Genomic DNA, 27,247 nt, shown 5'->3' with positions numbered 1-27,247 from the left:
GAGAGTAAGAGGGGGGAGAGTAAGAGGGGGGAGAGTAAGAGGGAGGGGGGAGAGTAAGAGGGAGGGAGGGAGAGGGGCTGTTTCGCGCTGTGTCGCTAAACTAGAACTAAACTAAATGCCTGCATGTTGTCGGAGTGCTACTTACTTGGCGGTGGGGGTTCCGGACTCGTACCAGGGCTGCTCCTTGACCAGCAGGAAGGCGGTGAGTTGAAAGGCAAGCGTGAGGAGGGTCTGTAGTATCATGGACAGCAGTACGGGCACGGAGATCAGGCTAGTCAGTGGTCGGCGTGGGACGAGTTCCTTCCAGGATGGGTTCAAGCTCACTGCAAGGACAGGAGAGCGTTAAGTTCCCCTCCAGTGCTGGAGTAACCCGGCAGATCAAAGACAGACAATAGGTGCAGGAGTAGGCCATTTGGCCCTTCGAGCCAGCACCGCCATTCAATGTGATCATGGCTGATCATCCCCAATCAGTACCCCGTTCCTGCCTTCTCCCCATAATCCCCTGACTGCGCTATCTTTAAGAGCCCTATCTAGCTCTCTCTTGAAAGCATCCAGAAAACCAGCCACCAGAGAATTCTACAGACTCACCACTCTCTGTGAGAAAAAGTGTTTCCTCATCTCAGTTCTAAATGGCTTACTCCTTATTCTTAAACTGTGTGTGGCCCCTGGTTCTGGACTCCTCCAACATCGGGAACATGTTTCCTGCCTCTAGCGTGTCCAAGCCCTTAATAATCTTATATGTTTCAATGAGATATCCTCTCATCCTTCTAAACTCCAGAGTGTACAAGCCCAGCCGCTCCATTCTCTCAGCATATGACAGTCCCGCCATCCCGGGAATTAACCTTGTAAACCTACGCTGGGCTCCCTCAATAGCAAGAATGTCCTTCCTCAAATTAGGGGACCAAAACTGCTCGGGGTGATCGCTGGACGGTGCGGACTCGGTTGGCCGAAGGGCTTGTTTCCGCGCATTATCTCTCAGCTAAGCTCTCCTCTCCTCATCGATCCCAGCCTCTCCTCGAGTGGCGCAGCGGGTAGAGCCGCTGCCTCGCGTCGGGTTCCTGAAGCCGCACACTGACCTGCCCGCCACCCCCTCCCCCGCCGACACCCAGCGCCCGTTACGACGCAGCCGTTACTCACTCGTGAACATGACGCTCATGATGATCACCAGGTCGATGAAGAGGAACTGACTGTCGCCCAGGTTGCCCTCGATCTGGAAAACAAACGGCGATGACAAACTGCGGCGCATGTCCGTTGCCCGGGGCTACGGCAGCGGCATGCACGGGATTGGGGAACGCATCACGGCCTCCACACACAAGGGGACATTCACCACCCGAGGGTGGGAGATACCCGCTATCTACAGGTGGGATTTACACAGGACTATTATTGTGTGTGTGAGTGCAAATGTGTGAGTGCAAATGCGTGAGTGCAAATATGTGAGTGTGTGTGTGTGTGTGTGTGTGTGAGTGTGTGTATGTGAGTGTGCTTAGGTACATGTGCGTATGCACGTGTGTGTATGTGCATGTTTGAGTTTAGTTTATTGTCATGTGTACCGAGGTACAGAGAAAAGCTTTTGTTGCGTGCTAACCAGTCATCGGAAATACAATACACGATTACAATCGAGCCGTCCACAGTTTACAGATACATGTAACAGATACATCCCAACCCCCGAGACCCAACCCTTCCCAACCCCTGAGACCCAACCCTTCCCAACCCGAGACCCAACCCTTCCCAACCCCCGAGACCCAACCCTTCCCAACCCCCGAGACCCAACCCTTCCCAACCCGAGACCCAACCCTTCCCAACCCCCGAGACCCAACCCTTCCCAACCCCCGAGACCCAACCCTTCCCAACCCCCGAGACCCAACCCCCGAGACCCAACCCTTCCCAACCCCCGAGACCCAACCCTTCCCTACCCCCGAGACCCAACCCTTCCCATCCCACTAGACCCAACCCTTCCCAACCCCCGAGACCCAACCCTTCCCAACCCGAGACCCAACCCTTCCCAACCCCCGAGACCCAACCCGAGACCCAACCCCCGAGACCCAACCCTTCCCTACCCCCGAGACCCAACCCTTCCCATCCCACTAGACCCAACCCTTCCCAACCCCCGAGACCCAACCCTTCCCAACCCCCGAGACCCAACCCTTCCCAACCACCGAGACCCAACCCTTCCCAACCCCCGAGACCCAACCCTTCCCAACCCCCGAGACCCAACCCTTCCCATCCCACTAGACCCAACCCTTCCCAACCCCTGAGACCCAACCCTTCCCAACCCCCGAGACCCAACCCTTCCCATCCCACTGGACCCAACCCTTCCCAACCCCCGAGACCCAACCCTTCCCATCCCACTAGACCCAACCCTTCCCAACCCGAGACCCAACCCCCGAGACCCAACCCTTCCCAACCCACTAGACCCAACCCCCGAGACCCAACCCTTCCCAACCCCCGAGACCCAACCCTTCCCAACCCACTAGACCCAACCCTTCCCAACCCACTAGACCCAACCCCCGAGACCCAACCCACTAGACCCAACCCTTCCCACGATTCCAAATACCCCATCCCATTCGACCCAACTCTTCCCATCCCACTAGATGCAACTATTCCTATCCCACTAGACCCAACCCTCTACACCCCACTAGACCCAACACCCATCTCACCAGCTTGACCAAACCCTGCCATCCTACCATGCTCAACCTCCGTGCCTCAATAGACGCAACTCCCCCAAGAGAGGACGTACCGAGTAGAGCAGGAGCACGGAGAGGTACTGGATGAGGCTGTACATGGCCATGAACTTGAAGACGCAGAAGGAGGTGACCAGAGCAGTGCGGCCTTCCCTGTGAACAGACACGACCAGTGGGTGTGAGTGAGTGAGGGGGGAACCGCGGCGTTATAAACCCCCGCCCTCCCCGGCCCTCTCCCCAGTACCCCGCCCCCCCCGTTACCTGATGAGGACGGGCACGCACGAGATGTCCGGCGTCTTCGATGTGAAGGGCGACGCCACAGAGGCCTCCAGTTCCGACAGGGAGATGCCGGCATGAGCTCGCCGCAGGGCCTGTGGGGAAAACGCACGTCAGCCATCCCTCCCCGACATGACGGCAGAGCGAGGCCCTTCCACCCGTCCCGGCCCCGATTCTCCTCTCCTCTCCCTCCCTGCCTGCCTCGCCCCACACCCACCATTACAATCGGGAGGAGTGTTCACGAGGGCCGATAAACGGGGTTTAGGATTACGTTGAACGCTGAAATAACCACAAACAGCAGGGGAGAATCCTCGGGTAAGTGTGAAGGATTGGTACTGCCTGAAAGATCGGCAGGTACAGCTTTACAGGGCAGCACAGATCGGCGTGGTGGCGCAGCGGTAGAGCTGCTGCCTCACAGGTAGTTGAGGCAGGGACTATCCCAATGTTTAAGAAACAGGTAGACAGGTACATGGATAGGACAGGCGTAGAAACATAGAAAATAGATGCAGGAGTGGGCAATTCGGCACCGCCATTCAATATGATCATGGCTGATCATTCAACTCAGTATCCCATCCCTGCCTTCTCTCCATACCCCCTGATCCCTTTAGCCACAAGGGTCACATCTAACTCCCTCTTAAATATAGCCAATGAACTGTGGCCTCAACTACCTTCTGTGGCAGAGAATTCCACAGATTCACCACTCTCTGTGTGAAAAATGTTTTTCTCATCTCGGTCCTAAAAGATTTCCCTAAAAGTGTAGTGGGATATGGGACAGACGCGGGCAGGTGGGACTAGTGTAGCTGGGACATGTTGGCCGGTGCGGGCAAGTTGGGCTGAAGGGTCAATTTCCATGTTGTATCACTCTATGACTGTGGACCCGGACACACACCTGTCGCCGTGGGGAGGGAGGCACGAGGAACAAGGGTTTGGATCGGTTACTCACCCCACAGTCATTGGCACCATCACCACACATACCAACGTAATAGCTGTTAGAAACAAAATGCCCGACGTCAAAATGTTGCAACATATCTAACTCTACACATGCAAAGCACCCGTCATTGTGAGCCTCACCCACAAGAACAAATCATGACTCAGTCTGAAGAAGGGTCTCGACCCGAAACGTCACCTATTCCTTTTCTCCAGAGATGCTGCCTGTCCCGCTGAGTTACCCCAGCATTTTGTGTCTGCCTTCAATTTAAACCAACATCTGCAGTTCCTTCCTTCCCAGCTGTTATCAGGCATCTGAACCATCCCAACTCAACCAGAGAGCAGTCAATAGACAATAGGTGCAGGAGTAGGCCATTCGGCCCTTCAAGCCAGCACCGCCATTCAATGTGATCATGGCTGATCATCCATAATCAGTACCCCGTTCCTGCCTTCTCCCCATATCCCCTGACTATCTTTAAGAGCCCTATCTAGCTCTCTCTTGAAAGTATCCAGAGAACCAGCCTCCACCGCCCTCTGAGGCAGAGAATTCCACACACACGCAACTCTCTGTGAGAACTACTCATTGAACTAGTATCTACCTCATTGGAGGTAGACAAAAGTGCTGGAGAAACGCGGGTGCGGCAGCATCTATGGAGCGAAGGAAATAGGCAACGTTTCGGGCTGAAACCCTTCTTCAGACTGATGCAGGGTGGGGGGGTGGGGGGGGGAGGGGGAAGAAGAAAGGAAGAGGAGGAGCCAGAGAGTATCTACCTCATTGGAGACCATCAGACTAGCCTGAGGAAGGGTCTCGACCCGAAACGTCACCCGTTCCTTCGCTCCATCGATGCTGCCTCACCCGCTGAGTTTCTCCAGCTTTTTGTCTACCTTCGGTTTTTACAGCATCTACAGTTCCTTCTTAAACATCGGACTATCCTTGATTGAACTTTGCTGGCTTCACCTCGCACTAAACGTTATTCCCTTTATCACGTATCTGTACACTGTAAATGGCTGGATTGTAGTTGTGTATTGTATTTACGCTGACTGGTTAGCACGCACCACAGGTTTGTCGCTGCACCTCGGCACACGTGACAATAAACTAAACTGAGCTGCTGCCGATGCCGTCGCCGGTACTCACTCCACTTTCTGGAACTCCTCCACCAGCTGGGTCTTCTGATCGGGGGCCATGCGGGCGTAGACTGTGCCGCACAGGAGAAGCTGCGCAGGGGAACACACACACAGTGTCACAGCTCCGCAGGGAATGGGCGGAGAAACACACACACAGTGTCACAGCTCCGCAGGGAATGGGCGGAGAAACACACACGCACACACAGTGTCACAGCTCCACAGGGGAGTGGAGGCACGGCAGGCACACACACACACACTATACGCATACACACATAGTATACACACACATTCACACACACACAGTGTCACAGCTCCACAGGGGAGTGGAGGCACGGCACGCACACACACACTAACACTATGCGCATACACACATAGTATATTCACACAGTGTCACAGCTCCGCAGGGCAGTGTAGGCACGGCACGTATACACACACTATAAGCATACACACACACACACAAACACAAACAGTATACACATATGCAGTATACACAGCTTCACAAAGGGGGTGGAGGTACTGCACGTACAAACACGCAAATAATATACACACACACAGTATACAGAAATATACACACACACACACAGTGACATACACACACACTCTCTCACACACAGTACACACTCGCACTTAACTACACTGACCGCTGGGAAAGGGCTCAGGCTGGATGGGAACGTGGGGGAGGAGGGTCGAGACAGAGGGAAGGGGTTGGGGGGGATCCGGGACTTACCTTGGGAAGCAGGTCGGGGAAGTGCTCTGTGATCACATGGAAGGTCTTGCCGCTCATGGCAAAGTGGTAGCAGGTGTCCAAGAGCCCGTCTTTCGAGGTGTCGTCCTCCACTTTGATTTGGATGTCCTGGAAGGGTGAAGTGTGTTTAGTTGTTCATAAGCGAAAGGGGCAGAATTAGGCCAGTCGGCCCATCAAGTTAACTCCGCCCTTCAAACATGGTTGATCTATCTCTCCCCCTCAACCTCATTCTCCTGCCTTCTCCCCATAACCCCCGACACCCATACTAATCAAGAATCTATCTCTGCCTTAAAAATATCCATTGACTTGGCCTCCAGAGCCATCTGTGGCAAATAATTCCACAGATTCACCACCCTCTGTCCTTCTTCCTGAACTCCACATCCACTCTATGTGGCTTGTACACTCTGGAGTTTAGAAGGATGAGAGGGTATCTTATTGAAACATATAAGATTATCAAGGGTTTGGACACGCTAGAGGCAGGAAACATGTTCCCGATGTTGGGGGAGTCCAGAACCAGGGGCCACACACAGTTTAAGAATAAGGGGTACACCATTTAGAACAGAGACGAGGAAACACTTTTTCTCACAGCGAGTTGCATGCTTGTGGAATTCTCTGCCTCAGAGGGCGGTGGAGGCCGGTTCTCTGGATGCTTTCAAGAGTGAGCTGGATAGGGCTCTTAAAGATAGCGGAGTCAGGGCATATGGGAAGAAGGCAGGAACGGGGTACTGAGATGCACAGAGTCTCATGCCCAGGGTAGGGGAATCGAAGACCAGAGGTTTAAGGTGAAGGGGAAAAGATTTAATAGGAATTCGAGGGGTAACTTTTTCCACACAAAGGGTGGTGGGCGTATGGAACGAGCTGCCGGAGGAGGTAGTTGAGGCTTGGACTATCCCAACGTTTAAGAAACAGTTAAGACAGGTACATGGATAGGACAGGTTTGGAGGGACATGGGCCAAACGCGGGCAGGTGGGACTAGTGTAGATGGGACATTTTGGCCGGTGTGTGGGCAAGTTGGGCTGAAGGTGGAGGAAGGAACTGCATATGCCGATTTACACCAAAGATAGACACAGCATGCTGAAGCAAACTCAGCGGGTGCAGCAGCATCTATGGAGCAAAGGAAATAGGCAACGTTTCGGGCGTGTACACATACACAGAATTTTTTTCTCTTGTTATAATATTGCTTAGTGTGCTATGTTTACATATTCTGTTGTGCTGCTTCAAGTAAGAATTTCATGGTTCTATCTGGGACATATGACAATAAAACACTCTTGATTAAAGACAGTCAAAGGTCTCCAGTGAGGTAGATGGCAGGTCAGGACCACACTCTAGTCGGTGAGAGGATGATTCAGTTCCCTGATGACAGCTGGGAAGAAACTGTCCCTGAATCTGGAGGTGTGCGTTTTCAAACTTCTATACCTAGAAACATAGAAAATAGGTGCAGGAGGAGGCCATTCGGCCCTTCGAGCCAGCACCGCCATTCATTGCGATCGTCCCCAATCAATAACCCGTGCCTGCCTTCTCCCCATATCCCTTGATTCCACTAGTCCCTAGAGCTCTATCTAACTCTCTCTTAAATCCATCCAGTGATTTGGCCTCCACTGCCCTCTGTGGCAGGGAATTCCACAAATTCACAACCCTGAGTGAAAAAGTTTTTTTTCACCTCAGTCTTAAATGGCCTCCCCTTTATTCTATGACTACAGCCCCTGGTTCTGGACTCGCCCAACATTGGGAACATTTTTCCTGCATCTAGCTTGTCCAGTCCTTTTATAATTTTATATGTTTCTATAAGATAACCCCTCATCCTTCTAAACTCCAGTGAATACAAGCCCGATGGGAGAGAGGATGAGACTCATTCATTACTGCAAAGGTGCCTCATTTCTTGGGAATGAGTGCAAACACCGGCAGCAATTTCACCGGCTGTGCTTGGAATTAGGCGATGGACAGGGGGAATTATGAATGGTAAGTCGCGTGTGGAGACATTCAGACTGCTTCATCGAGCTTGGGCGGGCAAAGGGTGGCGGGGTCATCGCTTGCTTCAAGACGTTCAACAATGTAGGACGTCAGCTGAGGAAACTCCAGATTAGACCCACACACGACACCAAGATCCTTTTTGTTTCACTGATCTCCCAGTTCCACCACACCCAGCTGTTCACGTCTGGTTCTCATCCCTCCCCCAATCCCACAGCTCAACTCTTCCCCAAAGAGAGACACACAACACTGGAGTAACTCAGCAGGTCAGGCAACATCTCTGGAGAACACGGATAGGTGACGTTTCCGTGTTTAAGAAGGAACTGCAGATGCTGGAAAATCTAAGGTAGACAAAAATGCTGGAGAAACTCAGCGGGTGCAGCAGCATCTATGGAGTGACGGAAATAGGCCTATTTCCTTCGCTCCATAGATGCTGCTGCACCCGCTGAGTTTCTCCAGCATTTTTGTCTACCTTCGATTTTCCAGCATCTGCAGTTCCTTCTTGAACACATGCTGGAGCAACTCAGCGGGACAGGCAGCGTCTCTGGAGAGAAGGAATGGGTGACGTGTCGGGTGGAGACCCTACTTCGGAGGGCCTGTTACCATGCTGTAAGACTCTGGGACACAATACTGAGCTGGGGTGGGGGTGGGAGGGGGGAGATTAGGACCACCAGCTATCAGTCCATCACACACAGTGGAGGTAGGAAGCCCACTGTAGCTCGGTACAGGTGGCAATGAGAGCAGCCTAGTGGCGCAGTAGGTAGAGCCACTGGTCCTCAGTGTCAGAACCCTTGGCTTCCATCCGGACCTCGTGGAAGACGTGAGTTCGTTTAGTTTAGAGAAACAGCACGGAAACAGGTCCTACAGCCCACTGAGTCCACACCAACACTATCCTACACTGAAAGTAGGAATGCAGGTGCAGCAGGTAGTGAAGAAAGCAAATGGTATGTTAGCATTCATAGCAAAAGGATTTGAGTATAGGAGCAGGGAGGTTCTACTGCAGTTGTACAGGGTCTTGATGAGACCACACCTGGAGTATTGCGTACAGTTTTGGTCTCCAAATCTGAGGAAAGACATTCTTGCCATAGAGAGAGTACAGGGAAGGTTCACCAGACTGATTCCTGGGATGGCAGGACTTTCATATGAAGAAAGACTGGATAGACTCGGCTTGTACACGCTAGAATTCAGAAGATTGAGGGGGGATCTTATAGAAACTTACAAAATTCTTAAGTGGTTGGACAGGCTAGATGCAGGAAGGTAGTTGAGGCCACAGTTCATTGTCTATATTTAAGAGGGAGTTAGATGTACAGGACAGTACAGGATACTGAGTTGGATGATCAGCCATGATCATATCGAATGGCGGTGCAGGTTCGAAGGGCCGAATGGCCTACTCCTGCACCTATTTTCTATGTTCCTATCCTACACACACTAGGGCCAATTTACACTTTTACCAAGGCAATTTACCTACAAACCCTACAGTGAAAGGTTGAACAAGTTAGTTCTTTATTCTTTGGAACGCAGAAGGTAAAGGGGGGACTTGATAGAGGTCTTTAAAATGATGAGAGGGATAGACAGAGTTGACGTGGACAAGCTTTTCCCATTGAGAGTAGGGAAGATTCAAACAAGAGGACATGATTTGAGAATTAAGGGACAAAAGTTTAGGGGTAACATGAGCGGGAACTTCTTCACTCAGAGAGTGGTAGCTGTGTGGAATGAGCTTCCAGTGGAAGTAGTAATAATAATAATAATACATTTTATTTATGGGCGCCTTTCAAGAGTCTCAAGGACACCTTACAAAAATTGAGCATGTAGAGGAAAAACATGTAAGGGGAATGAAATAAATAGTAGAGACATGACTAGTACACAAAGTAAAGACAGAATTCAATACAAAACACAGTATGAGGCAATTAATGCACAGATGAAAAGGGACGGGGACGTGGGGCTAAGGATAGGCAGAGGTGAAGAGATGGGTCTTGAGGCGGGACTGGAAGATGGTGAGGGACACGGAATTGCGGATCAGTTGGGGGAGGGAGTTCCAGAGCCTGGGAGCTGCCCTGGAGAAGGCTCTGTCCCCAAAACTGCGGAAGTTGGACTTGTGGATGGAGAGGAGACCGGCTGATGTGGATCTGAGGGACCGTGAGGGTTGGTAGGGGGAGAGGAGGTCAGTGAGATATGGGGGGGCCAGATGGTGGAGGGCTTTGTAGGTGAGGATCAGGATTTTGTAGGTGATCCGGTGGGAGATGGGAAGCCAGTGAAGTTTTTTGAGGACTGGAGTGATGTGATGACAGGATTTGGTGTGGGTGATGAGTCGGGCGGCTGCGTTCTGGACCAGTTGGAGTCGGTTGATGGAGGCAGTGTGAAGGCAGGTTCGATTTTATCATTTAAAAATAAATTGGATAGGTATATGGACGGGAAAGGAATGGAGGGTTATGGTCTGAGCGCAGGTAGATGGGACTAGGTGAGAGTCAGTGTTCGGCACGGACTAGAAGGGCCGAGATGGCCTGTTTCCGTGGTGTAATTGTTATATGGTTAAACCCGCAGGTCTTTTTGGAGCGTGGGAAGAAACTGAAGATTTTGGCAAAAATCCCGTATTGGGGAAGTCCAGAACAAGGGGTCACAGTTTAAGGATAAGGGGGAAATCTTTTAGGCCTGAGATGAGAAAAACATTTTTCACACAGAGAGTGGTAAATCTCGGGAATTCTCTGCCACCGAAGGTAGTTGAGCCCACAGTTCATTGGCTATATTTAAGAGGGAGTTAGATGTGGCCCTTGTGGCTAAAGGGATCAGGGGGTATGGAGAGAAGGTAGGTACAGGATACTGAGTTGGATGATCAGCCATGATCATATTGAATGGCGGTGCAGGCTCGAAGGGCCAAATGGCCTCTACTCCTGCACCTATTGTCTGTCTTTGATCTGCCGGGTTACTCCAGCACTGGAGGAGAACCTAAACGCTCTCCTGTCCTTGCAGTGAGCTTGAACCCATCCTGGAGGGAGCTCGTCCCACGCGTTCTATGTTACAGACACGCGCCCGTGGTCGGGATGGAACCCGGGTCTCAGACACCGTGAGGCGGCAGCTCTGCCCGCCACGCCGCCTTGCTTCGTACCTTGGTGTCATGCGCCTCCACCCACCCCGCTGTGTCGTCAGCATACTGCCAGCTGATGGTGGCCACCTGCCCGTCCCTGGGGGGCACGGCCTCCGTGATGACCACCTTGCCGTGCGGGGGGATCATCCCGCACTCGCGAGCCACGGACAGGGCCGTCAGCATGTTGTCTCCTGGCAAGCACAAATTCACAAGCGATGGAAGCATAGAAAAAGAGGTGCAGGAGTAGGCCATGCGGCCCTTCCAGCTAGCACCGCCATTCAATATGATCATGGCTGATCAGTAGCCAGGATTTTGCCATAAATGCTGCCATAAGTGCCTTTTCATCCTTGATTTCACCAAGATGCCTCAGGAAGGCCGTCAGCATCCATAAAGACTCCTCACACCCTTGTAATGGGCTGTTCGAACTACTTCCCTCCGGCAGACGTTACAAGGCCTTCTACGCCCGAACCTCCAGACTCAGAAACAGCTTCATTCCCAGAGCTATAGCGGATCTGAACCGGCCCTGCTGAGTGCCCCCCATCCCCCATGGACTGTCTCCCTCGGATGGTCACGTCGCACAGACACATCTGCACTTTAGTCTGTTGAACTGTTTTGACTGTTTTACTGTTCTTTTTACAATCCATGTTCTCGGGATATCTAAATCCAAATTTTATTAGTTATTTACCAAATTTCGTTGCACTGATGTGCAATGACAATAAAATATATTATTTAATATTATTATTATAATTATTATAATGCCTTTTTCACGATCGAGTGCCTAAATCAGCCTTTTTTTGCCATTTTGTTAAAAGGTCGTGCTGTTTTAGTTGTACCATGATTACAATGACGTGTTCTTTCTTTTAAAATCTTTTTATTAGCTTTTTCCCCTCTCTCTTCTATCTATTTATTTATTTATCCATCCATTTATCTGTCTATCCAACTATTTAATTATATATTTATAGATGACGTTTTCTATCTTAACACGTTAATACGCAAGTTATTATCTAAATGGTGGCCGACTAGGAAAAGGGGAGATGCAGCGAGACCTGGGTGTCATGGTACACCAGTCATTGAAAGTGGGCATGCAGGTGCAGCAGGCAGTGAAGAAAGCGAATGGTATGTTAGCTTTCATAGCAAAAGGATTTGAGTATAGGAGCAGGGAGGTTCTACTGCAATTGTACAGGGTCTTGGTGAGACCACACCTGGAGTATTGCGTACAGTTTTGGTCTCCAAATCTGAGGAAGGACATTATTGCCATAGAGGGAGTGCAGAGAAGGTTCACCAGACTGATTCCTGGGATGTCAGGACTGTCTTATGAAGAAAGACTGGATAGACTTGGTTTATACTCTCTAGAATTTAGGAGATTGAGGGGGGATCTTATAGAAACTTACAAAATTCTTAAGGGGTTGGACAGGCTAGATGCAGGAAGATTGCTCCCGATGTTGGGGAAGTCCAGGACAAGGGGTCACAGCTTAAGGATAAGGGGGAAATCCTTTAAAACCGAGATGAGAAGAACTTTTTTCACACAGAGAGTGGTGAATCTCTGGAACTCCCTGCCACAGAGAGTAGTCGAGGCCAGTTCATTGGCTATATTTAAGAGGGAGTTAGATGTGGCCCTTGTGGCTAAGGGGATCAGAGGGTATGGAGAGAAGGCAGGTACGGGATACTGAGTTGGATGCTCAGCCATGATCATATTGAATGGCGGTGCAGGCTCGAAGGGCCGAATGGCCTACTCCTGCACCTAATTTCTATGTTTCTATGTTTCTATGTTATTATTAACGTGTTAACATTGTATAAATCACAAGAAAATCTCCACCACCGGGGTGAAACCGGGGGCACCACGGTCGGTCGTTCATTCATTCGTGCCGCTGCCCGCTGGCTCAGCCTTCTCCAACATCTATTCATTGCTTCCAATTTCGCAAACTTCCCACAAGCAACCACGTCCCTTGAGAAACGTGGCGAAACATTAGTGAACAACTTGCTTTGTTTTTAACAAAGTAACTGACGATATTCGTAAAGTTCCAGGCGACGTAGGTAAAGACATACAAGGAAAATGAAAGAGAGAGAGATTTTAGCTCACAAAGGTCTTGAGGACAAACAGGTGGCTAATCCGTTGATTTTTTTTTGCAGCCCAGGTCGTTTTGTTTTGCTTTCTTTAGTTTAGGGGGTTTTGTTTTTTTTTCTTTTCTTTTTATCTTTTTTTAATATATATATATACTAGACCAAGTGCAGACCCGCTGAGTCTGTTCCCCCCCAACGCGCAGTGGTGGGGGGGTTGCTGCGGCTTCACAAGCACACTAACCACTCCCCACACACACGGGGGGGAGGGGGGGGGGATGTGAGAGGGGGGTAGGGGGAGAGGGGAGACCGCTGGGTCCCGTTCCCTCAACGTGCGGTTGCCGGGGGGGGGGCGGGGCTACGGCTTCAAAGTCTATACCCAATATGTATTTTGACACTGGATATATATATATATATAGGTTACATTTGTTGTTAATATAATCCTGATCCCTATGTATTAATATCACTGTTATGTTTATCTTTTTTTTTGTTAAAAATTAATAAAAAGATTTAAAAAGAAAGAACGGTCTTGAGGAAATACAAAACATAGCTAAAGTTCTCAAAGTGTAGTTGTAATGCACAAGATATCGACATGAATATCGAGTCTGTAGCTTGTTTCGGGTATGCACCAGTGACCTCAGCTGGGGTAGAAAGAAGTTATTCACAACTGAAGCATATTCTGTCTGACAGACGGCATCGTTTAACACCAGATAATTTGAAAAAAAATGCTGGAAATTATGTTCATCCAGGCAACTTTGGTCATTTAATGTAGTATATATACCTTTATATTATCATTTTTAACCATATTTTGGTGGTGGAAATACATGCCTTTTTTGGTCAATAAATGCCTTTTTTGTAATTTTATTATGCATTTTTAGTGGCTAAACATCCTGGCTCAACTGATCATCCATAATCAGTACCTCGTTCCTGCTTTTTCCCCCATATCCCATCATTCCGTTAGCCCCAAGAGCTAAATCTGCCCTTCGGCCCAACTTGCCCTCGCCGGCCGACAGTCGCCTACCTGTCACCATCACCGTGCGGATGTGGGCGCTCTGGAGCTCGCGGATGACGGGGATGGAGCGAGGCTTCAGCTTGTTCTGCATCATGATCAGGCCCAGGAACTCCATGTTGGCTTCGATCACAGATCTGAGGGAGGGAAGGAAGGAAGGGCGGGCGGACGGAGGGAGGGAGGAAGTTATTTTCAGGCAGACGATGGGCGCAGAGCCGTGCAGCGTGGAAACGTGCAGTCCGGGCACTGCGTTCTGTTCTGTGGAGTGGGGCGAATGGCGGCTTTTGGCAACGCACAAGTTGGACAGGAGAACATGTGTAAGAAAGAACTGCGGATGCTGGTTGAAATCAAAGGTAGACACAAAATGCTGGAGTAACTCAGCGGGTGAGGCAGCATCTTTGGAGAGAAGGAATGGGCGACGTTTCGGGTCGAGACCCTTCTTCAGACAGGAGAACTTGGTGCGGGGTGGACAAGGGCCATTCTTGATTAGTACGGGTGTCAGAGGGTACAGGGAGAAGGCAGGAGAATGGGGTTAGGAGGGAGAGATAGATCAGCCATGATTGAATGGCGGAGTAGACGATGCGCCGAATGGCCTATTTCTACCACTATTCCTTCTAACATTCTCGCAGCCTCTCTCTCCATCGTCCCCATCTACATTTCACGTTGCCTCGGGGCGGTGCAGCGGTGGAACTGCTGCCTCCCAGCTGTCAACGTGCAAACTCCGTACAGACAGCAGCCGTGGTCAGGATCGAACTCGGGGGTCACTGGCGCTGTGAGGTAGCAGCTCTACCGCCACGCCACCGTGCCACCCCTAGGGGGGGGGGGGGTCAGCGAGCACAGAGACTTAGGGGCAGGACTCAGTGAGCGCAGGGTCCCAGGGTGGGGGTGAGAGGTCAGAGGTGAGCAAGCACAGGGTATCAAGGGTGAAAGGTCAGGTGTAAGGGAGCAGTGTGAGGGGTCGAGGGTCAGGTCGCAGGTGACCGATGGTCTGACACGGCGGGGGTGGGGGGGGGGGGGGGGTGGGGAAGGAGGATCTCCAGGTTCAGTCCATCGCGTTTACCTGTTGATGGTCTGCACCTTGTGCCAGGTGATCTTTGCTTCCAGCTTGCGGCAGGCCAGGGCTATCACCCGCAACCCCTGCCTGGTGAACTTCTCCAGGACTGGCGAGAAATCTTCGGGCACTGTTAGGAGGAGAGAAAGGATTGTACAGCTCAGGGCACCTGGAGTATTGTGTGCAGTTTTGGTCCCCTAATTTGAGGAAGGACATTCTTGCTATTGAGGGAGTGCAGCGTAGGTTAATTCCCGGGATGGCGGGACTGTCATATGCTGAGAGAATGGAGCAGCTGGGCTTGTACACTCTGGAGTTTAGAAGGATGAGAAGGTATCTCATTGAAACATATAAGATTGTTAAGGGCTTGGACATGCTAGAGGCAGGAAACATGTTCCCGATGTTGGGGGAGTCCAGAACCAAGGGCCGCACACAGTTTAAGAATAAGGGGCAAGCCGTTTAGAACAGAGACGAGGAAACACTTTTTCTCACAGAGAGTGGTGAGTCTGTGGAATTCTCTGCATCAGAGGGCGGTGGAGGCAGGTTCTCTGGATGCTTTCAGGAGAGAGCTAGATATGGCTCTTAAAAATAGCAAAGTCAGGGGATATGGGGAGAAGGCAGGAACAGGGTACTGATTGGGGATGATCACATTGAATGGCGGTGCTGGCTCGAAGGGCCGAATGGCCTACTCCTGCACCAATTGTCTATGATCACATTGAATGGCGGTGCTGGCTCGAAGGGCCGAATGGCCTACTCCTGCACCAATTGTCTATTGTCTAAAATGCAAGACCTCAAATTTCTCTGTTTTAAATTCCGTCAACCATTCCTCAGGCCGCCTGGCCAACCAACCGATCAAGATCTTCATCCCTGATGCAGCCAGACCTACCCGTCTCCTTCTTACAGAGCCCGGCCACCGTCTCGGGCGCCCCCTTCATGAAGGCGACTAGTCGCCGCTGGCCCAGGTTGCTGGTCACCACACTCATACGCTGCAGAGCCGAGGAGAAGGGGAACTGGCTGACGATTCCGATCTCGTAGGAGTTCTGCACGGAAACAAAAAACACAACGGTGGCTGACGGAGGAATCGTAGCTCGAAGCTAAACCAGACCAAACTAAACTAAATAAAACCCTCAACCAAACTAAACTAAACCAAAGTCTAAACTGAACCCAACTCGAAACTAAACCAAAGATAGACACAAAATGACATTAGACAATAGACAATAGGTGCAGGAGTAGGCCATTCAGCCCTTCGAGCCAGCACCGCCATTCAATGTGATCATGGCTGATCATCCACAATCAGTACCCCGTTCCTGCCTTCTCCCCATATCCCCTGACTCCGCTATTTTTAAGAGCCTCTCTCTTGAAAGTATCCAGAGAACCGGCCTCCACCGCCCTCTGAGGCAGAGAATCCCACAGACTCACCACTCTCTGTGAGAAAAAGTGTTTCCTCGTCTCCGTTCTAAATGGCTTACCCCTTATTCTTAAACTGTGTGTGCGGCCCCCTGGTTCTGGACTCCCCCAACATCGGGAACATGTTTCCTGCCTCTAGCATGTCCAAACACTTAACAATCTTATATGTGTCCAAGCCTTTAACAATCTTGTATGTTTCAATATGATACCCTCTCATCCTTCTAAATTCCAGAGTATACAAGCCCAGCCGCTCCATTTACGGAGTTTGCACGTTCTCCAAGTGACCGTGTGGGTTTTCTCCAGGTGCTCCGGTTTCCTCCCACACTCCAAAGACGTACATGCTAGTTGCCGTCAGTGTACAAGCCCAGCTGCTCCATTCTCTCAGCACAACACAACAGTGGCTAACGGAGGAACAGTAGCTCGTAGCTAAACCAGACCAAACTAAACTAAACCAAAGTCTAAACTGAACACAACTCGAAACTAAACCATAGACACAAAATGCTTGAGTAACTCAGCTGGACAGGCAGCATCTCTGAAGAGACGGAATGGGGGACATTTCAGGTCAAGACCCTTCTTCAGTCTAAAAAAGGCTGAAACGTCGCCAGTTTCTTCTCTCCAGAGATGCTGCCTGTCCCACTGAGTTACTCCAGCATTTAAGAAGGGACTGCAGATGCTGGAACATCGAAGGTAGACAAAAGTGCTGGAGAAACTCAGCGGGTGCAGCAGCATCTATGGAGCTCTATGGAGCGAAGGAAATGGGCAAAGTTTCGGGCCGAAACCCTTCTTCAGACTGATGTAGGGTGCGGGTGGGGAGAAGAAAGGAAAAGGGAAGAGGAGGAGCCAGAGGGCTGAGGGAGAGCTGAGAGAGGGAGGAGACAGCAAGGGCTACCGGAAATTGGAGAATTCAATGTTTATGCCGCTAGGGTGCAGACTGCCCAAGCGGAATATGAGGTGCTGCTCCTCCAGTTTCCGGTGGTGCTCACTCTGGCCATGGTGGAGGCCCAGGACAGAAAGGTCGGATTGGGAATGGGAGGGGGAGTTGAAGTGCTGAGCCACCGGGAGATCAGGTTGGTTAATGCGGACCGAGCGGAGGTGTTCGGCGAAACGATCGCCAAGCCTGCGCTTGGTCTCACCTTACTCCGGCATTTTGTGTCTATTTTCTGGGTAAATCAGCATCTGCAGTTCCATCCTAACACATTTCATATAAACTAAACAAATCTCCAAACTCAACCAAACCATAAAGTAGACCAAAACTGAAAGGTCGAGACCCTTCAAACCCTAAACCAAACCAACCCCAAGCAAACTAAATGCAACCAAACCTGAAACCCCAAGTTCCATATGTACATCAAAGCTGTTAAAGGTCTTGCCATCGTCCATCCATCTTCTCCTTCCATTCGACCTCACACTTGCCCAGATTAAACTCTGATCAAACGTAACAGAACAAGACCATGTGGTACTCACCATCAGCTCCTGGAGCTCCTGTAGAAGAGAGAGAGAGAGAGAGAGAGAGAGAGAGAGAGAGAGAGAGAGAGAGAGAGAGAGAGAGAGAGAGAAAGAGGAGAAAAATGAATTATTGGCCATCCACACAAAGAGCCAGCATCTGCAGTTCCTTCCTACACATTCCGTCTGCTCAACAGGAAAATCTCCTCAAGGCATGTGTAGGAAGGAACTGAAGGGTCTCGATCCATAGAAACATAGAAAACAGGTGCAGGAGGAGGCCATTCGGCTCTTCGAGCCAGCACCGCCATTCATTGTGATCATGGCTGATCGTCCCCAATCAATAACCTGTGCCTGCCTTCTCCCCCTATCCCTTGACTCCACTAGCCCCTAGAGCTCTATCTAACTCTCTCTTAAATCCATCCAGTGACTTGGCCTCCACTGCCCTCTGTGGCAGGGAATTCCGCAAATTCACAACTCTCTGGACGAAAAGTTTTTTTCTCACCTCAGTCTTAAATGGCCTCCCCTTTATTCTAAGACTGTGTGTGGCCCCTGTTTCTGGACTCGCCCAACATTGTGGGAACATTTTTCCTGCATATCTAGCTTGTCCAGTCCTTTTATAATTTTATATGTTTCTATAAGATCCCCCCCCCCCCACATCCTTCTAAACTCCAGTGATTACAAGCCCAGTCTTTTCAATCTTTCCTCATATGACAATCCCATGAGTCGGCCCGGCTGCTGAACTGCATACAAAGCCCAGCCGGCGGGCCAGTTGAGGAGTCCCGCGCAAAGTCTGGTGCTCCGTCCAACTCACGAACCGATGATCGGCCACGCGAAGGAGGGGTGGTGGTGTCGGCGGTCAGCGAAGATCCAAAGGTCGGACAGCTGGCCAGGCTGCCGACGGGGCCATGGGCGAGGCGCTGCTGCTGAACTCCATGGGCTCAACTACGTCGGGACGGGTGAGGTGAGGCCGGACGCCAGTGAATACAAGCCTAGTCTTTTCAATCTTTCCTCATATGACAGTCCCGCCATCCCTGGGATCAATCTCGTGAACCTCCTGCCTCAATCACAAGGATCCAAAACGTCCCTCCCCCCCCCCACCCATCACATTCCACTCACCATGTCAGCATCGCCGCAACTCGGGGTGGCGGAGGCAGTGGAGGCAGCGGGGCGCACCACCGTGGGCATGATCTGGTCGTGCAGGGCTGTCTCCTCGGCTGTGGGCTCCTCCAGGACCTGCGGGCAGAGAGCGGAGCGGTCACCAGCCGGTCAAGAGGGACGATGACGATCACTGCCTCACAGCGCCAGAGACCGCGGATAGTCAAAGGCACGGATAGAGTGGATGTGGAGAGGTTGAGGTAGGGGGGGGGGGAGGAGATGTCGGGACGTTTTGGATCATTGTGATTGAGGCAGTGCAGCGTGGGTTCACCAGATTGATCCCTGGGATGGCGGGACTGGCATATGAGTGGAGTGGATTCCACTAGTGGGAGAGTCTAGAACCAGAAGTCACAGCCCCAGAATTAAAGGACGTTCCTTTAGGAAGGAGATGAGGAGGAATTTCTTTAGTCAGAGGGTGGTAAATCTGTGGAATTCTTTGCCACAGAAGGCAGTGGAGGCCAAGTCAGCGGATATTTTTAAGGCAGAGATAGATATTCTTGATTAGTACAGGAGGGTTAGGAGGGAGAGATAGATCAGCCATGATTGAATGGCGGAGTAGACTTGTTGGGCCGAATGGCCTAATTCTGCTCCTATCACTTCTGAACATCAGATCCTGACTACGGGTGCTGTCTGTACGGAGTTTGTACATTCTTCCCATGACCGGCAAGGGTTTCCCCCGGATGCTCTGGTTTCCTCCCGCACTCCAAAGACGTACAGGTCTGTAGGTTTCTTGGCTTGGTATAATTATAAATTATCCCAGGAATGTGTAGGATAGAGCTAGAGTGCGGGAATCGCTGGTCGACGTAAACTTGATCGAATGGTCGAATTCCGCTCTTAGGACTAATAAGAGTCTTAGAGCTATAGGACTTTATTTGTGTAAGAAAGAACTGCAGATGCTGGTTTAAATTGAAGGTAGACACAAAATGCTGGAGGAAAGGGCCTGTCCCACTTTCACGACCTAATTCACGACCTCTGCCGAGTTTGCCCTCGACTCATACTCGCAGCATGGTCGACACGAGGTCGTAGGTAGGCCGTGATGCTAGTCGTAGGTACTCGTGGCATCAAGTAGGTTGGGGCGTTTTTCTAGCCAGATGAAAAACGTCCACGAGTAAAATAGGTCGTGAATTAGGTTGTAAAAGTGGGACAGCCCCTTAACTGAGCGGGTGAGGCAGCATCTCTGGAGAGAAGGAAATAGGCGCCCATTCCTTCTCTCTGGAGATGCTGCCTCACCCGCCCAGTTACTCCAGCATTTTGTGTCTGCCTAGGACTTTATTCCATGCAGTACGATGGGGGGTGATCTTGAGGAGGCTTGATTCTGCCCCTGGGTCGCATAGTCCTTGCACAAGTCATGGTCTCCTCACCCAGCCAGTGGCCTCGAACATCTTGCAGTCCAGGGGGTCTCCGGAAAGCTTCCCGTCGATGTTGGTCAGCGAGTGGCAGGTGGCCATGGCCGCGATGAAGCTGGACCGGACCAGACTCTGGGTGGACACGTCGCGCTCCAGGGAGAGGAACCTGCGGAGACGAGGGAGACGGAGATGGAAACAGGGCGACCCAGCGGCAGAGTTGCTGCCTCACAGCGCTCGCAGCGCCGGAGACCCGGGTTCGATCCCAACTACTGGTGCTGTCAGTATGGAGTTTGTATGACCTGCGTGGGTTTCCTCCCACACTCCATTGACGCGCAGGTTTTGTAGGTTAATTGGCTTGGTAAATGTAAAAATTGTCCCTTGTGGGTGTAGGATACTGTTAATATGTGGAGATCGCTGGTGGGCGCGGACCCAGTGGGCCAAAGGGCCTGTTTCTGTGCTATACCTCTAAACTAAACTAAAGAAGTGTGGAGAAAGAGCCTCGGGAAGACACTGAAGGCATGGTCCCCTCTCAGTTTAGTTTATTATCACGTGTACAGAGGTACAGTGAAAAGTTTTTGTCCCGTGATAACCAGTCAGCAGAAAGACAATACACAATTGCACTGACCCTAATCCTAATCCCACCACATCGGCCGAGAGTGCAGTCGGCGATCAAATTAATCTCCACATTGTAGACATAAGGGCAGTGGTAGAGTTGCTGCCTCACAGCGCCAGCGACCCGGGTTCGATCCCGACAACCTGTGCTGTCTGTACGGAATTTGCACGTTCTCCCCGTGACCTGCGTGCATTTTCCCCGGGTGTTCCGGTTTCCTCCCACTCTCCAAAGACGTGCAGGTTTGTAGGTTAATTGGCTTCGGTAAAAATTATCCCTGGTGTGTGTGGGATAGTGATCGCTGGGTCGGCTTTATTAAAACAGAGCGGAAATGGGCCCTTTTGCCCACCAAGTCCGCGCCGACCAACAATCACCCCGTACACTAGCGCAGTGTTTCTTAAACTGGTGAATGGTTCACCCAAGGGCGAATGAAATTATTTTTAAAAATGAGTTAATTTATGTTTTTTGCTCATGTGACAAAATAAATTATATATAAAATTATACACATTGGAGAATAAGACGAAAATTACCGAAAAACATAAGAACATTTAGTTAAGGGTGAATGAAATTTTGTGATGAAGACTCCCGCTATCCTACACACACTAGGGACAATTCACAAAAGCCAATTAACTTACAAACCTCTACATCTTTGGAGTGTGGGTAGAAACTGGAGAAAACCCACACAGGTCACGGGGAGAACGTACAAACACCCGACAGAAGGCACCCGTAGTCGAGATCGAACCCGGGTCTCTGGCGTTGTGAGGCAGCGACTCTACATCTGCGCCGCCCTGAACACTAGCTGCCACCCCGCCATTTGCCAAGAGACCTCACCTGCCCTCATGGACCCGGAGGAAGCCCGAGACATCCAGACCGTCCTCTGTCAACGTTCCTGTCTGAAGGACGAGAGGAGAACAGTGTGAGAGTGAGAGGGGCGACACAGGGGTGGGGGTTGGGGAGGGGTGTGGGGGAGAAGGCTGGGCTGCCCAAGGAAGATTGGATGATTCTACCCGACGTGATTCTGGGTGGTGAATCTGTGGATTTCTTTGGGGTTGATAATAATAATAATAATAATAATACATTTTATTTATGGGCGCCTTTCAAGAGTCTCAAGGACACCTTACAAAAATTTAGCAGGTAGAGGAAAAACATGTAAGGGGAAGGAAATAAATAGTAGAGACATGACTAGTACACAAAGTAAAGACAGAGTACAATTCAAAACACAATATGAGGCAATTAATGCACAGATGAAAAGGGAGGGGGACGTGGGGCTAAGGATAGGCAGAGGTGAAGAGATGGGTCTTGAGGACGGGACTGGAAGATGGTGAGGGACACGGGATTGCGGATCAGTTGGGGGAGGGAGTTCCAGAGCCTGGGAGCTGCCCTGGAGAAGGCTCTGTCCCCAAAACTGCAGAGGTTGGACTTGTGGATGGAGAGGAGAACGGCTGATGTGGATCTGAGGGACCGTGAGGGTTGGTAGGGGGAGAGGAGGTCAGTGAGATATGGGTGGGGCCAGATGGTGGAGGGCTTTGTAGGTGAGGACCAGGATTTTGTAGGTGATCCGGGGTGATGGGGGATGGGAAGAGAGAGGGAGGGATAGAGTGGATGAGGAGAGGATGTTTCCACTGGTGGGTGAGTGAGTGTCATGAGTGAGTGTCATGAGTGAGAGTGTGTGAGCGTGAGTGTGCGAGTGAGTGTAAGTGTGTGAGTGATTGAGTGAGTGGGCGAGTGTGTGGGCGAGGGCGAGTGTGAGTGGGCGAGTGTGAGTGGGCGAGTGTGAGTGGGTGAGTGTGAGTGGGCGAGTGTGAGTGGGCGAGTGTGAGGGGGCGAGCGAGAGCGGGCGAGCGTGAGCGGGCGTGTGAGTGTGAGCGGGCGAGTGAGTGGGTGAGTGTGGGTGGGTGAGTGTGAGCGGGTGAGTGTGAGCGGGTGAGTGTGAGCGGGCGAGTGAGAGCGTGTGAGTGGGCGGGTGAGTGTGAGCGGGTGAGTGTGAGCGGGCGAGTGAGAGTGGGCGAGTGAGTGGGTGGGTGAGTGTGAGCGGGTGAGTGAGTGGGCGTGTGAGTGTGAGCGGGTGAGTGGGCGTGTGGGTGGGCGTGTGAGTGGGCGGGCGAGTGGGCGGGTGAGTGTGAGCGGGTGAGTGTGAGCGGGTGAGTGTGAGTGAGTAGGAGGTGCAGGGTGGGCTGACCTTGTCGAAGCAGACGAGGTTGAGCTGGCCACACATGTTGATGCGCTGGGGGTTGATGGAGTAGATGCGCTGTTTGCGCAGCCGCTGCTGGGCGTAGATGATGCCGGCGGTCATGGCTGCCGGCAGAGCCGGGGGCACCGTGATGGTGATGATGTCCAGCGTCTTCACGATGATGGTGCCCACGTCCTCCTGCGGCCGGAGGCACAAGTGGTCAGCCCGCTCCAGTGATCATCCCGAAGGTCGACGCAAAACGCTGGTGTAACTCAGCGGGACAGGCAGCATCTCTGGAGAGACGTTTCGACCCAAAACGTCACCCATTCCTTCTCTCCAGAGATGCTGTCTGTCCCGCTGAGTTACTCCAGCATTTTGTGTCTATCTTCGATTTAAACCAGCATCTGCAGTTCTTTCCTACACCAATGATCACCCCTCCCTCTCCCTCCCCACTCCCTTTTCCACACCCTCTATTTGTCTCTCCCCTCCCTTTCTGTCCCTCCGCGCTCCCTCCTGCTCTCTCACACACGGTCAGGCAGAGACACACACACTCACACACACAGACAGTCACAGGCAGATACACACACACACACAGAGACACAGACACACAATCACAGAGACAGACACACGCACACACACACACACACACAGAGCCGGAGGTCAGGGTCGTACCAGGGACCGTGGAGTGTGGCTGTGCGCTCGGGACGACAGATGGCACAATGGGCTAAGTGTTCGGCTGGCAACCGGAAGGTAGCCGGTTCGAATCCCGCTTGGAGTGCATACTGTCGTTGTGTCCTTGGGCAAGACACTTCACCCACCTTTGCCTGTGTGTGTCCTTGGGCAAGACACTTCACCCACCTTTGCCTGTGTGTGTCCTTGGGCAAGACACTTCACCCACCTTTGCCTGTGTGTGTGGATGTACTTATGTGAAGCACTTTGGGGTCAATGCAAGTTGACTAAAAATGTGCTATATAAATAAAGAAATTTAAATTTAACGCTCCCAGGTTATGTTGAGAGGACCCTGCCGGTCCCACCCCCTCTCAACCGTGCAGCAAGAGGCAGTGGCAACCGGGGGGGGGGGGGGATGTGGAAAGCTGCCCCAGCCCCAGTGATAGGTCATACTCACCCCCATCTGGCAGCTGTGGACGATGTTGTAGACCATGCCGACAGCAGCCACGGCCACCAGGCCAAGCAGGAAGCGGTAGGCGTCGCGATACAGCTTGAAGTCGGCTGCCTTTGGGAAGAGGATGGAACAGACCAGCTGCCCTTTTGAGGTATAGAAACCTGCAGGGGGGGGGGGGGAGGGAGAGGTCAGTGGCGGGTGTACACTGAGGGGAGGGGAGATCTTCCCCACCTCCACAGACCAGGGGTTACCGCATGCACCGTCCCCCCCCCGCCCCCGTCCCCCCAGCGGGTCCTGACCACCCCCACCCCCTCCCAGCTTGGGATAACTTCCCCCACCCTGGGGTAAATCCCCCCCCCCCCCCGTGTGTGTACGACGGCAGCATTCATGGGTCCCCGCTCAACAAGCTTGTCTGCACCACCACTGCCGTAGTAAGTAAGTACAATTTATTTATAGAGATGAAAAATAATGAAAACTTTATTGTCATTCAGATATACACCTAGACACAGTGCACTTTGAACGAAATTTCGTTGCATTTGATTCTCCAATCAGGTAAATAGTACAAGTAAAAGTGCTAGGTGCGTCCATAAATATGCCTCATGTGCATGGTTCTGTAAAATAAATATATATAAAAAGTTTTTAAAAAGTGTCGATATTTAAAAAGTTCTAGCCTCGGTTTTGTTGATTGTTCAGTAATCTTATGGCCTGGGGGATGAAGCTGTTGCAGAACCTGGTTGTCCCGCTCTTCATGCTGCGGTACCTCCTCCCAGAGTTAAGCAGTATAAACAGTCCAAATTGTGGGTGTGTGGGGGCTCTGGTAATGCCCTTAGCTCTAATCAGACAGCGCTTGTACCCCATGTCCATGATGGAAGGAAGAGAAGTCCCAATGATTTTTTCCGCTGTCCTCACCACTCTCTGAAGGCACTTCCAGTCCGCAGCTGTACAGCTGCCGCACCGCGTAGAGATGCAGCTGGTCATGACCGACTCAATTGTGCTTCTGTAGAAAGTGGCGAGGATGGGAGGGTGGAGGTGTAAACTTCTCAACCTGCGGAGGAAGTACAACCGCTGCTGTGCCCGTTTTGCCAGAGATGTAATGTTTGTGGGCCAGTTTAAGGTGTCTGTTTAAATCAACTTGCGTTGAAACCAAAGTGCTTCACATAGAAGAGTTAATTTATTAAAGTTTCCGTGGTTCCATAGAAAAATAAAAAAATAAAAAAATGGCACAACTCATTATAGAACTCAACATGAATGTCCCTTGCTACCAAAGTGGATAACCTCACATTTATCCACATTATTATACTACACCTGCCATGCATTTGCCCACTCACCCAACCTATCCAAGTCACCTTGCAGCCTCCTAGCATCTCTGCCACAGAAGGTAGTTGAGGCCACACAGTTCATTGGCTATATTTAAGAGGGAGTTAGATGTGGCCCTTGTGGCTAAAGGGATCAGGCGGTATGGAGAGAAGGCAGGGATGGGATACTGAGTTGGATGATCAGCCATGATCATATTGAATGGCGGTGCAGGCTCGAAGGGCTGAATGGCCTCTACTCCTGCACCTATTTTCTATGTTTCAAGAAGCTTGTCTGCACCACCATTGCCCTAGTAAGTAAGTACAATTTATTTATATAGCACGTTTAAATCAACTCGCGTTGAAACCATAGAAGAGTTAATTTATTAATTACGTTTCTGTGCATCGATGGAAACATTAAAAAAAAAAAAAATGACAACAACACATTATAGCATTCAAATAGGCAATGTTTTGGGCCAAAACCCTTCTTCAGACTGAAGAAGGGTTTCGGCCCGAAACGTTGCCTATTTTCTTCGCTCCATAGTTGCTGCCTCACCCGCTGAGTTTCTCCAGCAATTTTGTCTACCTTCGATTTTCCAGCACCTGCAGTTTCTTCTTAAACACATTATGAATTCAATATGAACGTCCACCCACAGCCCTGTTACCCCTCTTCCCCCATCCCCCCCTCTGCTGCTGGTGTGACCCAGGCAGTCCCCCCCCCCCCCACACCCACCTGTGCGTACGACCACGGCCTTGACGTGCTCGCTGCTGTAGAAGCGTGTCTGCACCACGGCGGTGCCGCAGAACAGGGTGTGCCTCTTGTGCGCCTCCACGCTGTAGACCTCCTCTGGTGCTGCCCCCACGCCCCGGCCCGGCTCCGGCAAGCTGGTCTTCATCACCGGCACGCTCTCCCCTGCGGACCCCAGACACGGGAGAGAGGCCGTCAGAGCCCGGCACGCATCCCGCGCCCCGCCCCTAGCAGCCCAACACCGCCACACGCCATTCGGCCCAACGCCCACCCTCCCAGGCAACATCGTGCGAATATTGCCTTTCCCTCTCCCCCTCCCCTCTCGTTATTGCCCTCCCTCTTCCTCTCCCTCCCCTCTCTACCTCTCCCCATCTCTCTCTCCCCTCCCCACTCCCTCATTACATCATTGCAACCCAAGAGGCCATTGAGTTGTGCTGCCTCACAGCGACAAGAGACCCGGGTTCGATCCTGACAACGGGCGCTGTCTGTACGGAGTTTGCACGATCTCCCCGTGACCTGCGTGGGGTTTCTCCGGGTGGTTCTCGGTTTCCCCCACCACCTCAAAGATGTGCGGGTTTGTAGGTTGTTAATTAGCTTGGTGTTCATGTAAATTGTCCCTAGGTGTGTGTGTGTGTGTGTAGGGTAGTGTTAGTGTCGCGGGATCGCTGGTCGGCGCGGACCGGTGGGCCGAAAGGGCCTGTGTCCCCGCTGTATCTCTAAGCTTAAACTAACTTAAAGGGTCCCCTTCCCCACCTGTGGCAGAGGGTCGGGCAAGTGAAACCTGTCCCCCACTCAAAGGGTGGACGCCAAACAGAGTAACGGGAGGGGCGGGTGAGGGGGGGGGAGGAGAGGGAGGGGAAAGGAGAATCTCACCGGTCAGCAGGCTTCTCGTTAACCACGCAGGTCCCAGTGACCAGCACGGCATCGCAGGGCATCAGCATGCCACCGATCGGGATGAGGACCACGTCACCCCGGGCCACCAGGTCGGTGGGAGAACATTTCCTCACTCACTGGGAGACACGAGAGAAATGATTGGG

The 27,247-nt window shown here is 51.6% G+C and overlaps 1 protein-coding gene across 1 annotated transcript in view; it reads right to left on the bottom strand.

Moving 5' to 3' along the window:
- The window catches only part of LOC116969919 (probable cation-transporting ATPase 13A3), a gene marked incomplete at its 5' end in the record, with an annotated part of 34,294 nt that extends 7,077 nt beyond the window's left edge, over positions 1 to 27,217 (bottom strand). Inside the window, 20 exon segments of the mRNA XM_033016679.1 lie at positions 146 to 323; positions 1,138 to 1,210; positions 2,738 to 2,834; positions 2,943 to 3,052; positions 3,901 to 3,943; positions 5,020 to 5,099; positions 5,737 to 5,862; positions 10,826 to 10,995; positions 13,884 to 14,008; positions 14,932 to 15,052; positions 15,806 to 15,959; positions 17,788 to 17,805; positions 18,883 to 18,999; positions 20,283 to 20,433; positions 21,709 to 21,770; positions 23,057 to 23,245; positions 24,174 to 24,331; positions 26,196 to 26,375; positions 27,084 to 27,096; positions 27,098 to 27,217. Of these exon segments, the coding sequence (XP_032872570.1) occupies positions 146 to 323; positions 1,138 to 1,210; positions 2,738 to 2,834; positions 2,943 to 3,052; positions 3,901 to 3,943; positions 5,020 to 5,099; positions 5,737 to 5,862; positions 10,826 to 10,995; positions 13,884 to 14,008; positions 14,932 to 15,052; positions 15,806 to 15,959; positions 17,788 to 17,805; positions 18,883 to 18,999; positions 20,283 to 20,433; positions 21,709 to 21,770; positions 23,057 to 23,245; positions 24,174 to 24,331; positions 26,196 to 26,375; positions 27,084 to 27,096; positions 27,098 to 27,217 (2,285 nt within the window).
- Between the last annotated feature and the right edge of the window lie 30 nt (positions 27,218 to 27,247).

This window comes from Amblyraja radiata, unplaced genomic scaffold (assembly GCF_010909765.2).
Source record: "Amblyraja radiata isolate CabotCenter1 unplaced genomic scaffold, sAmbRad1.1.pri scaffold_414_ctg1, whole genome shotgun sequence".
Lineage (NCBI taxonomy): Eukaryota > Metazoa > Chordata > Chondrichthyes > Rajiformes > Rajidae > Amblyraja > Amblyraja radiata.
The sequence above is the reverse complement of the archived record's forward strand: the minus strand, read 5'-3'. Positions and strand labels throughout refer to the sequence as shown.